Source organism: Dipteris shenzhenensis, chromosome 5, assembly GCF_047967505.1.
Source record: "Dipteris shenzhenensis isolate YYH24624 ecotype China chromosome 5, Dip_SZ_1.0, whole genome shotgun sequence".
NCBI lineage: Eukaryota > Viridiplantae > Streptophyta > Polypodiopsida > Gleicheniales > Dipteridaceae > Dipteris > Dipteris shenzhenensis.
Genome location: NC_141600.1, coordinates 16,852,449 through 16,865,957, shown reverse-complemented (window position 1 = coordinate 16,865,957; position 13,509 = coordinate 16,852,449). Strand labels below are relative to the sequence as shown.

At 43.6% G+C, this 13,509-nt stretch overlaps 1 protein-coding gene across 3 annotated transcripts in view; it reads left to right on the top strand.

Annotated features, from left to right (window-relative positions):
• Positions 1-13,509, top strand: part of LOC147901684 (uncharacterized) — a 65,784-nt gene that overhangs the window by 18,543 nt on the left and 33,732 nt on the right. For all 3 annotated transcript variants that reach the window (XR_015541006.1, XM_087374793.1, XM_087374794.1), the window contains exon 5: positions 6,989-7,120. Coding sequence is in view for 2 of the 3 variants with exons in the window: in XM_087374793.1 (XP_087230919.1) it covers positions 6,989-7,120 (132 nt within the window). In the remaining variant the exon portion in view is untranslated. The remainder of the gene's footprint in view (positions 1-6,988; positions 7,121-13,509) is intronic.

Here is a 13,509-nt window from a genome sequence, read left to right as displayed (position 1 = left end):
CATGATTATTTGAATATGGGCTATATTCGCCCAAGTAAATAACCTTGGGGAGCACCTGTCCTCTTAGAAAGAAGAAAGATACTTCATGGAGAATGTGTATAGATTATAAACGATTGAATAAAGTGACAATTAAGAATCGATACCCTCTACCTCGTTCCGATGATCTAATAGACCGTTTGGCCGGAGCGAAGTATTTCACTAAGATTGATTTGCATACGGGTTATCACCAAATCCGTATCTATGCTAAACACATAGATAGAATCGCATTCTGAACTAGGTATGGCCACTACGAGTTTCTTTTATTACCTTTTGGTTTGACCAATGCTCCTGCCACCTTCCAGCAAATGATGAACGATTTGTTCCGATATTTTCTGGGCAAATTCGTTGTAGTGTTCTTAGATGACATCTTGGTATATAGACGAATGCTAGAGGATTACATAGGACACCTCCGGATTGTCTTAGTTATTCTAAGACAGCATAAGCTCTATGCCAAGATGAGTAAATGTGACTTCTTTATGAAGGAGATCATTTACTTAGGAGACAAGATTTCTTCTGAAGGTATTAGCATTGATCTGGATTGTATTCAGAAGGTTTTAGAATGGCCTATCCCTCAGACTGTGAAACTTTGTTCTTTCCTAGGATTTACAGTATTTCTATGGAAGTTTGTGCGTGATTATTCACACATTACGGCACCCCTGACAAACATATTGAAAGGTCGTGGACATAGGTCTACCCAACTGATCTCTTGGAATGATGCATTGAACAAGGCTTTTGAAACCTTGAAGTTAACTATGAAGGAAGCACCCGTTTCTGGATTACCCGATCCTACCCGGCCTTATGTTTTAGAGGCCAATGCAAGTGATTTTGCGATTGGGGCAGCTTTATTCCAAGAGGATAGACCTGTAGCTTTTGAGAGTAAGAAGCTAGACGACACCCAATATCGTTGGCCCACACTAGAAAAAGAACTCTATGCAGTCGTGTATGCACTGAAGGTTTGGAGACACTACTTGTATGGTTCAAAGTTTCTTGTATTGACCGATCATCAATCAATCAAGTATGTGTGTGATGGGTCTGAGTTGAGGGGACGGAAAGCTAGATGGGCAGAATTAATGCAAGATTTTGATTTTGAAATACGTTATCGGAAGGGTTTGTTGAATAGTGTGGCGGATGCCTTAAGTCGAGTCAAGTTTGTAAATGCTATGTCATTTACGAAAATATCCTCAGACCTATTTCAATCCTTAAGAGGGCTTTGCGCAACTGATAGTCATTTTAGTTTTTATTGGCAGAAAGTCTAGGATGGGAGCTTCATGGTTGACCAAGACTCAGGGATTGTGCCCCCTACGGTACAGGCGGCGGGAGATCAGTGGATGATTAGGAACGGCTTGCTGTTCCGGAATGGAAATATTTGTGTGTTAGATGTTCTAAAACTTCGATCCAAGATTCTCTGGGAGTGTCATGATGCCCCTAGTGCTGGACATCCGGGTATACATCAGATTCTATCTCTTGTGAAGCATACCTTTTATTGGCCTAAGATGCGTGCATTTATTGAAAACTATGTGGTAGGTTGCCGGGTTTGTCAGGTTACTAAGGCAGAACGCCTTAGAAGTGCGGGTTTATTACAGCCATTACAAATTACAGGTAATAAATGGGAAAGTATTTCCATGGATTTTATTACTGGTTTGCCTCAAACGCACAAGGGTCATGACTCCATTTGGGTCATAGTCGACTGTCTGACAAAAATGGCTCGATTCTTACCTACTAGAACAACTATTTCAGCTGTTTAGCTGGCTCATGAGTTTGTGGACCACTTGTTTAAGCTGTATGGTTTGCCCTCTGACATAGTCAGTGACAGCGACTCGAAGTTTATAAGTAACTTTTGGACACTTGTTTTTGAGAAGTTAGAAACTACTCTAAGTATGAGTTTCTCAGGTCATGCACAATCCGATGGCAGTACAGAGAAAGTCAACCAATTGGTTGAAGATATGCTTCGGGCATATGTTTCTAAGAGACAGTCTTCATGGAAAGATTATCTACTTATGATAGAATTTGCTTATAACAGTGCAAAGCATTCGAGTACTGGTTACAGTCCTTTTATGCTTATGTACGGGTTTCAACCTAAGTCACCAGTTATGGTTGGGTTAAAGGGAATCCAAAATGATGCTGCAAAGACTTTCTTGCTAGATATGCAGGAAATGTTGTAGTTTGCCAAGGAGTCTATTAGAAGTGCCTAAGATCGAGACAGATTTTATGCTAATAGACATCGTTCACCTAGAGAGTTCTCTGAAGGAACGATGGTATATTTGCGAATTCCCAAGGAATCCAAGAGCCTAAGTACTGGTTTGGTTCCGAAGTTATCCCTCAGATACTGTGGTCCGTTCAAGGTTATTAAAGGAATTGGACCAGTTGCGTATAGACTAGAATTGCCTCTTGATGTTAAAGTACATCTGGTATTTCATGTCAGTAGACTGAAAGAAGTATTGGGTGCGGATGATCAACTTGTTTCTCCCCAAGAGATAATAGAAGTTACATATTTAACTTTTATTCCACACGAACCTGAGACTGTTCTTGAATTTCGTGAAAGACAGATTTGTAATAGAACTATCACGGAATACAAGATCAAGTGGAAGGATCGTGTTGAGGAGGATGCAACATGGGAGAAATTACAAAATCTCCAAAGGACATTCCTGGGTTTTTAAGCGAACTCAGGAGTGAGTTCTTAGAGGAGGGGAAGTATGTCATATACACGGATTGGTATCCGACGTGTACTGGGTACACAAGACTAGCTCAGGTAGCCTGGGGAGGCTTAAAGCTAGGCAAGCTTGATTCTCGGGTTGAGTGGCAAGGGCACGAACTAGTTAGAGGTCTTTGCTATTTTTGGCGCTTGGGACCCGAGTCTATATAAGGGGCCCAGAGGTTCAGTTCTGGGGAGCCGATGGGAGCAAGTTTCATTCCCAGGTGCTAGGTCTGATTTGGATTGAGTCGCGGACGCGCGCTTGCATCATAGCATAGCCCAAGGCCCAGCAGCAGATCCCGGGCTTCACAGTGTGACCTGGTGGTATGGGACACCAGGCTAGTTAGGATCTGGTTGGAAGTTCGTGCCAGTAGCTCAGCTTGTGGCTCGGAGGGGACATCTCCTGATTCGGGATCACATCTCGTAGATGTCATGGTTGGGTGGTGAGCAGCCTGCTCAGTTTCCTCACGTTGGTGTGTTCTTGTGTTTGCTTGCAGATCAGAGGTTTCAGGAGTGCTGGGGACGTGTCAGATGTGGTCGGCCACCAGACAGGGTACCGACCCTGCTGGTCGGTCAACTCAAGGGGCCTGGGCAGTGCCTATAAAAGGCCTACTCCTCCATTCATTCCATGATCCAGTGCAAGACTGAAAGCCCCTCTCCAAGGCTGTGTTCAGCACTCAGATATGGAGCAGGTTGTGAGAGAGAGAGTCCATCAGTTTTCTCCAGCAGTCTGCTGTGTTTTGTACTGCTCCCTTGGAGCTATTTTTCTGCCCACCATCTGGTGGATGAATATACTCTCTTTCTCTCTCCGTCCATATTTATTTCTGAGAGAGTATTTGTTGCATTTGTGATCATCTATCTGACTTGAGTGTGTGTAAGAGTTGGAGAGATCTTGGGTGGAGGTATGAGTGATTGATTCCCTCTTGATTTTTAACATGGTATCAGAGCCATAGGCTCTCAACTCTTCTTCATCAAAGCACTCTCTGAAGGAAGGAGTCCCTTGGCTGAAAGGCGATTTTGTTTTCAGCTCAGGCTAGCACGGGAGATTAGTACATCTTTTTTTGCTTCAGTTTTTCAGTTTGCTATTCACCGAGATGGATCAGCGTTCATAAGCCTCTACACTTAGTGCTCGTCCTTCCTCCTTCTCCAGTCATCTTCCTTCTTCATTTATTCTCAATTTTGGTGAAGCTGGAAAGCTCGATGGGACGATCTATCCAATCTGGAAAGTCAAGATCCGAAGCCATCTATTAGCACGGAAGCTGTGGAAGATAGTGATTGGGACCGAGGAGAAGCCGGAGGACATTGTGGACAAAAGAGGTGAAGTTTTATTTGAAGCAGATGTGGATGAACTTAGTGCATGGGAGGAGAGGGATGCTCAAGCCTTAGCAATGCTAATTGGCATGACAGCAGATGCTGTGAATCCTCATATCCAGTTGGCAGAGACGTCTTCAGAGGCATGGGCCATACTGAAGAAGCTGTATGAAACCGATAATACAGACCGTATCATTACTCTTCAGCATCAGCTTTATAATCTTGATATGAATGAGGGTGAGAGTGTGTATGACCATCCGACAAAGGTGAAAGTCGTGCGAGACTAGCTCGCAGTGGTTGGTCAGAAGGTGGACTCGAGTCAATTGGCGTTGCTCACACTCCACAAGTTGCCACGGAGTTTCAAAAGTTTTGTGACTACGGTCACTGCGGGTCAACGAACCAAGCCAATCACCTTTGAGGAGCTTGGCCCACTCCTGCTTCAGGAGGAGGCTCGAGAGAAACTCTTTACGCAAACCGACGAGAAGGCATTAGTGGCCAAAGACAAGCCTGGAAAAGGCAAGCCAAAGGAGTTCAAGAAGTCAAAGGGCGCTGACCGAAAGAAGAAAATGAAGTGCTATTACCTGTGAAAAGCTTGGCCACTCCGCCAAAGAATGCCGAAAGAAGGCGGCGGATCAGAAGCGGAAGAGAGAAGCCAGGAACAGAGAAGAGCCTAAGAATGATTCTGCCAATATGACGACTGGAAAGGTGTTTTTAATCAATGAACATTGTTCAGCGTATGCAGTCAGTGAAGGAAAAGAGGGTTGGTATGTTGACAGTAGTGCTTCAAAGCACATGTCTAACAGAAAGACTTAGTTCAAAACCATGGAAAGTATACACCCGGATTCCAAAGTTTCTATCGGGGATAGCCGGACGTGTCCTATGAAGGGCATCGGTAGCATTCCTTTCATTACAACCGCGGGTGAGGAGAATGATATCTCTGGAGTACTTTATGTACCCAACCTTTGCAAGAACTCACTGTCTGTAAGTCAGATGGACAAAAACAACATGGCAGTTCTCTTTCAAGATGGCAAGGTCACCGTGACATCCAAAGCAAATGGACAGATGGTGGCTCAAGCAATTGAAGAGAACGGACTGTACCGCCTCAGTGTAATGTTGGTTCATGAAGACAACGGAAAGTCCAAACTTTGGCATGAGCGCTTTGGTCATGTCAGCTATGGAACCTTGGCTGAAATGTCAAAGTCGAAGATGGTGGATGGACTTCCACCAATTACAGGCAAGGATGGTGTCTGTAGGGCTTGTCTAGAAGGCAAGCAACACAGGGACAAGTTCCCACAAACCTCTTGAGTTGGTTCATGCCGACATTTGTGGCCCAATGTCTATAGCATCGTGGGTAGGATCCAGGTACTCACTTCTCTTTGTGGATGATTTCAGTGGAATGACCTGGGCCAAAAAGTCACAGGCTTTCGAGAAGTTCAAGGACTAGAAGGCCAGAGTTGAAAAGGAGACAGGGGAGGATGTCAAGACGTTCTGTACAAACAGGGGGGGAGAATTCACCTCAAATGAGTTCAACACATTTTGTCGCAAGCATGGGATCAAGCGACAACTCACCACAACACATACTTCTCAACAAAACTGGGTAGTCGAGAGGAAGCATAGAACCACCACGGAGACAGGGCTTGCTATGCTCCGAGGTAGGAACCTTTCTAAAGCCTATTGGAGTGAAGCTATCAATATAGTCGTACACATTCTCAACAAGACCAAGACGAAGGCCGTCAAGGACACGACTCCATGTGAGGCATTTTATGGTAAGAAGCCCCTATCACTCATCTTCGCATTTTTGGTTCTAATGCATGGGTGCATGTGCACAAGGAAGACAGGACCAAGCTTGATTCCCGGAGCAGAAAATGTATCTTTGTTGGGTATAGCGAAGAATCCAAGGCCTATCAACTCTTTGATCTAGTAAAGAAGCAAATCCTTATTAGTCGGGATGTTGTCTTCGAGGAAAAGGAACTTGAACCCCAGGAGGAGCCTCAGATTGAGGAGGAGGAGATTGTTCAACCCCCGAACCCACCCCGCCCCAGGTTGGCCATCCAAGAGGTGGCGAAATCGGAAGCTGATGTACCACAAGGTACTGAGGAAGAGCAGGAATCATGCCTTTTCTCCTGTGTCCCACAGGGCTAAGTTTAACATAAAATTTTCACCTTATGTTTCTATTATCCCATGGCTTTAGAGCTGTGCAATCAAGGTGCTGAGACCATATGGGCATAGAGTTACACAAGTGGAGTAAGAATCAAGTGGTCCTTTTGTTCTGTCTTTTAATCAGTACAAATGGATTAATTATCTGAAGGGGAAGAAACTTATGGGGCCATTTAAAAAAACAAGACAGAGGAGGTGGAGTTTTAGGGACGAGAAATCCTGAATGGGAATGCGGGTGACCTTAGGGAGAATGGTACATACATTCATAATTTGTTTAAGGTCTTTGGGTGCAACGTGTATCCTGTCCAGCTGTGGCTTCCATTAATTCTGTGTAAATCTGGCTATAGGTGGTGGAACAACCAAGAAAGGTATTTATAATTTTGTTTTAGATGATTTGTGAGTTTATATTTGAATTGCACATTTTGGGAAACACGGTAATATTATCTGTTATGCTTTTATCCTAAGAGGGTGTATAATACTTATGTGTGTTATTTCTTGGCTGTCGTTGTGGGAAAGCAACCACTGGGCTGTTGCACTTGATTCCAAATTCACAAGTGTTTATGCAGATTTGTAGATGAATCTTCATTTGTTCTTTTTCCTCTACGTCTTGTCTGCTATTTTAGATGTACAAAAATGGGTATGTGTCTGGGGGCTCCTTATTAAATACTTGCAGCTTGGCTGGTCAGTTTTAGTAGTTTCTCTGTGCTGTTAAAAGAGAAGGAAAAATACTACAAAGTTACTGGGAACAAGAATAGAGATACAAGCTGATCTTTCTTGATTCTGATGCAGAGGGAAACGACCAACATATCGAGATGTACTATTGTGTGTCCGTATGAAGTTAAATGTTCCTTGCGCAGTGAAACTTTCCACTGAAGATTTGGAGGCAGAAATTTTTCTGCACCTGCTGCAGCAATATTCCAGGTGACAATTGACGTCCTCAGCCATCTATTCTGTGCTTCTGCCATCCCATGTGGCATTTCTCATGTGCACCTCCTCCCTCCTCCCTCAAGGGGCCAAAGAAATGCAAATCCAAAGAAATTCCCAACCAACCCTCTCTTCTTCTCTTTGCTAGAGCAGCACCGTTCCATCAATTGAAACCCAATAACTTCTGAATTGTAATCGGGTCCTTTAGATTGGTTACAACAAGTTGGTCTCCTCTAGGCATGTTGCTGAATGTTCCTAAGAAAATAATGAAACTTGGCAGAATTCTTTCAACAGGAGAAACATATATTATATAATATAGTTTTGTTTTTCTATAATACATACAGATAAGGTGTTAATACATAGTTGAAGTAAGGATTATATGATTAATTTCACACACCGTTTCTTTATTATCATTTTGTCTGAAATCTATTTCAGCCTGGAACGAATTAGCCTGAAGAGTGGAGACTCTATCTGAAGGTGAACCACTTCAGATATAGTCTCCACTTTGTGGAAAGGGTGGAGATATGGATGCTGCAGAAAGTTTAGATGTGTAAGTTCCAGGAAACGTCCAAAAAACATAGGAAATGCCATTTGAAATTTCACAGCGTTTCCTAAATTGGGTGTTGCTGAAACGTGGCATTTCCACAATTGGGGTGTTTCCAAAACTCCTAATCTGCATGTGCACCAGATAAAAGGCAACATTAGCTGGTATTGGTGGAGATGATGGCCTGGTCTTGCATCGATAAAGCTATCCTCTACACATGCAACATAGGTATTCATGTGGGTGCATAGCGCAAGCACCAAGAGTGATGCAAGACTCGGAGTAGATGATTTGCATGGGTGATGACTGATTCATCGGTGCACTATATGAATTGCATCTTTGATGATCATCTGTTCAATGCCCGCCAAGAATCCACCATTGATTGGTCAGTGCTCTCTTATAATCACATGTCTAATGGATCACTCTCTGAATTTGTTGGACAATTGAATAGTGGGCGATTCTATAATTGACCCTGCATGCACACACGTCTTACATCTAAGACAACAGGGTAGGCTGAGTAAAATAAAATTTTGGCTACATATTCAAGCGAGCAATTTCGACAAAACATGCAGGCGTTTCAGAGACGTTTCAAAACCCCAGGTTCCTGCATGGAAATGTTTCGTGCAACTTACTTAGGTGTGGATGATTGGAGGCTGTGTGACAGTCAGTTTATGCACCAAGAAAGAGGCTTGCAACATGTCTGAACTACTATCCCCTCCTTGGGTCTCATGTAGATGCCACAACTTGTTCCGTGACTGTTAGTGAGGTGTTGAATCTCATTGAATAGTTTATCTTTTCAAATTCCCACCATCAGCAAGCTTGATATTGCATGGCAGCTTCTGGTGCCTCAGTGTTCATTCCAAGGGAGGTGGGCTTGAAGACAAGTCATAACACGGCGTTTTTTGTATCATTGTGCCATTTCACTTTATGAATGTTGAGTCCTGCCATACATAATGCGTTGCAGAGCATTAACTTCTCAAGGCCATGGCTGCTGTGAGGGAGAGGTAGGGACAGAGGAAAAAAAGAAGTACCCAGCTGTTCAAAGCAGCCGGCCCATACTAAATATTTGTGAAACATTCCTTTTACTGTTGCATGAACCTCCTGCATATATGAATTTCTACAATGCATTTGTAACTCTAGCTGCAACAAGATTAGTAGATCTCTGGCTGCTATACTTGCTTTAGAAAGTAAGGATTTTCATGTTGCCGAGTTACAGGGCTTGAAGATATTATAGCATTGCTAGAAGGCTTAAGTATCAACACTTGTCATATTCATTCCTGAAATGTAACTGATTATTATCTTTGCAAAAATGAATGGGAAGGTGAATAATGAGAGGGAAGGAGTGTTCTGTAATGCACGCACTTGTGGAGAGGAAGAGAGCATGAGGTAGAAGATCGGGTGATGAATGGGCCAAAGCTGTGGTCAAGGGGAGAGTTTTTAAGCTTAGGAAAGTGTCAAGATGAGCAAAATAGGGGGAACAAGGATACATGTTCAAGGGAGTGATTCAAAACTGAGTTAGATATGCAATTTTAAGTTCTGTTATTGTGTTTAGAGTTTCATTTTCCTTGCTCCCATGTAGTGTTTAGATGATATGTAGTTAAACGTAGGGCACCCGACCTCATTGACCAAGTGTCCCTGATAGGGCCCTTTAATACCTTCTATATCCGTTTAGTCACAAGAGCCATATTTTTACTCTCGAAGTAGTCCAATCTGATCAAATTTAGAGTGTTACTTAGCTTGACTTGTGAAAGTTAATCTCCCTCTCACCAATTGCAGCATTCTTCTCCCAAAGGACTTTGTAAGTAAGTAGTTTGGCTATTGGCATTTGCATAAAATAGATTCTGACTACATGACTGTCCTAGGGTCCTCTTGGACTTGGGAATTGATAGTGCTACCTCCTATGGATGGTAAAAAATTATTTCGACTTGGCACCCTCAGGGCACTATCATTGCTCCCTTGGTCCAAGGACAATGGGGAATCAGCCAAAGTCGGCTTATTTGTGGAAAGCGGGTCATTATCGGTCAAAGCTGTGTGATTCCTAGAAAGCAGCTCCCAGTTGTCACCGGTCAGGGACCAGCCTCCCTTGGCTCATTCTCCTGATAGAATGCTCTTATTAGAGGATCTAGTTGACAAAACCACTACATCACCGCACCAAGCATGGTGACACGAGGTGTACAGGCCAATGGTGCTCACAGGGAGACTCATTGGCAAACTAATGAAGTTGCACCTAGTAGGCCAAACAAAAATAGATGGCTACGTTTGCAAGGGTGCAGAGAGTTACAAACTAGATGGTGCCCTTGTATCTACCATGGAACTTCTTGGCCGTGTAGAGAATGTGCCATCGATGTTGAGGTAATTGCCATCCTAGGGTACATACTACTCCGTCTGAAATGCTTGGAGGGCCGCACTAGAGGGGCGTTTAGCATTTGCCATAGAACCACCTCATGGTATAGAGAAAGTATCATGGATTCCTGAGTGATCCCCATGCTGGGGCATAGGCTGCACACCTTTATCTTGAAGTGAAGTGGCAAATCAAAGCTCATTAAATATCAAATTTTTATACTTCCTAGAAGAGGTTTATCTTGGCTATCAGCCTGGCTTCCCTAGCTAGCTGCCCATCAACCAGATGTGTCACAGGGACGTGAAAAGTCTAGTGTAACTCAACCGGTGGATAACCCAGGGTTAACCATGGTTAAGTCAAGTAATAGTTTGGCTGTGAGGGACTAGCTAGAGGAAGTGCAAACTTCCTAGAAGTTCCTAGGGGCAAATTCTAGGCATAGTTGGGTCCGTACGCGTATTGTTGGCTAAACCATACGTGTATGAAATAAATTTTCCGTACGCGTATGGTACGGACAATCATACTTGCCTTTTTTGGGGGGGGGGGGGACGGGGTTCCCAGATATTTATGAAACACTTTTTAGATCAATTTCATGAATTTAAAATTAAGACAAGTTTGAAGTTGAAAACCATACGTGTATGAAATAAATTTTCCGTATGCGTATGGTACGGACAATCATACTTGCCTTTTTTTTGGGGGGGGGGGGGGACGGGGTTCCCAGATATTTATGAAACACTTTTTAGATCAATTTCATGAATTTAAAATTAAGACAAGTTTGAAGTTGAAAGTTTTGTGACCCTCTTTCATTAAATGTGTCTAATGTATAGTTTTTGGTTGTAAAATTAGGTCATGTATGATTCAGCCCTAGGGGCTGAACCAAACTCCAATCATACTTATGCCATATGCGTATGGGAACGTATGGGAAAAACTATGATTCTAGGTGTATCCATTAGGTCATGTATGATTCAGTCCCAGGGGCTTGCTTCTGCTACCTTTTCTACTGCTGCACACATGTCGAGGCAATCTGTACAGTGTAGGGATTGCATGCGCGCGTCCCAAGGCTCATTTTTAGTGAGGGTGATGAGGAGCAGTTAAGTGGGGAACAACGTGTTCCTCTTGAGCATGCCATTGAGGACTTACGAGATGAGGTAGATGAGGCTGAGGAGCTTGATCCCAATGCCTTTTTTTAGTTGCGAATGCAAAGTGCAGTGGGAGCCTTGTCACAGTTGCAACAGAGTCTCGGGGAGATTACTACAAGCTCCTCCTAGTAGTAATGCCCCTCCTGGCAGTATTGCTCCTTTTGGATGCAAGAAGACATCTAAGAAGAAGTAGAAGAAGACTCACATGCATGCTTCCCCAGGCGAACAGTTGCCCCTAGAATGGGTAATGCCAATAACTTTCACTCAGTGAATCAGGGACAGCAAGTTTTTCCAATATTATGATGCTTCTAGGGTATTTTGGAGGTGGTTTAGTGTTCCAAGCAATGGTGGGACAGCCCATGGAAGGACCTGAACTGCCAGGCAGTTTTGTGGGCAGCATGCAGCCCGGAATGCAGAATGTTCAGCAGCATATGATGGGAGGAATGCCTCTTGCTAATGCCAACATGATGTATGCAAATCTTGGGATGCAGCCTGGTATGCAGACATGGATGCTTAATGATGGGCAAGACTTGGAATATGCCACAGATGCAGGAAGTGGGACCCGGAATGTTTAACCCCACCATGGGTACTGGTGGTATGGCTCAAATTGCGGGATCAATGATGACTCCACCATTTTTACAGCCCCCTTTTATAATAATCTTACCCCCAAAGCAAGCTGAAGGATTATAAGGAGGGAGGGGCAGCTGTGAAGTTTGAAACCTTCAATCCGATCATGTTATGATCTTTGCAAGCCCTTCGCTGTCCAAGCTGATGCGTGTGGAAATAGCGTAGGAAGGATACTTATGCAGGACGGTAGAGTGGTGGCATATGAGAGTAGAGTGCTCAAGGACGCTGAAATGAATTTTGGCATCTATGAGAAAGAGATGTTGGCTGTCATACATGCTCTTTCGACTTGGAAGCATTATCTTTTAGGTGATAAATTTTATGTTTAGACCAATCACCAATCCTTGCGGTACTTTCTCACTCAGAGAAAGCTGTCCAAAAAGCACATGAGGTGGGCCAACTTTCTTTCTATGTTTCATTTTCAGATTGTGCATGTGCGTGGAAAGAAGAATGTTGTTGCTGATGCACTCTCCCGAAAGCCCACCTAGATGCAGTGTCTATTAAGCCACAACCATTGCATATCATGATGAGCTTGATGCCATGAAGGATCAATATGCCAATGATGCTGATTTTACATGGATTTATGATCAGTTGGTCGAGGGCCAGAGGCATGAGCACTATACTCTCAATGAGGGTTCTTTTAAATGATGCATGGCAGATTGTGTCCGAAAAGCACATGAGGTGGGCCAACTTTCTTTCTATGTTTCATTTTCAGATTGTGCATGTGCCTGGAAAGAAGAATGTTGTTGCAGATGCACTCTCCCGAAAGCCCCCCCGAGATGCAGTGTCTATTAAGCCGCAAGTCTTAGCCATTACCATTGCATGTCATGATGAGCTTGATGCCATGAAGGATCAATATGCCAATGATGCTGATTTTACATGGATTTATGATTAGTTGGTTGAGGGCCATAGGCATGAGCACTATACTCTCAAGGAGGGTTTTTTAATATGATGCATGGCAGATTGTGTGTCACGCACTAGTTGAGGCCAAATGTTTGACCGAGAGTCTTGCTCCACCTTTTGCAGGACACAGAGGCATTGATGCGACCATCAAAGCTGTATTTCTTTTGGCCGACATTGAGGCGGGATGTCAAGGCATGTGTTAGAACATGCATCACCTGCCAGAAGGTGAAATATGACAGACAGAAGCCGGCTGGATTGCTGCAGCCTTTACCCATTCCCGATTGACCCTAGCAGAGCATTGCCAAGGATTTCATCTGCGATCTTCCACGTACATCATCGGGACATGATGGGATCTATTTGCAGATTCAGCAAGCAGGCCCATTTTATTCCCGTACTGAAGAAGATTACAACAGCCCAAATGGCGGGACTTTTTATGTCTCATGTGTTCAAACATCACGGGATGCCTCAATTGATTGTCAGTGATCAAGACCCGCGGATGGAAAGTCTTTTCTAGAGAGGTATCTTTGAGAACATGGGTACCACACTGAATTTGTCATCCTCTTTTCATCCTGGCACCTGAATTTGATGGCCAGTCAGAAGAAGCCAACTCCACTGCCCTTGATCTTCTCAAGTGTAATGTTTCAGACCAGCAATCGAAATGGGAGCAATTTCTGCCACATGTTGAGTTTGCGTACAATAACACTATACATTCATCTATAGGGAAAGCACCCTTCGAGATTGTGGCAGGAGAACAGAAGGTACATCCCATTTTGCATATGAAAGAGAAGATTTTTCAAGCGGAAAGATTTGTGGGAAGTTTGGATGTTGCCTACCAGAAGGT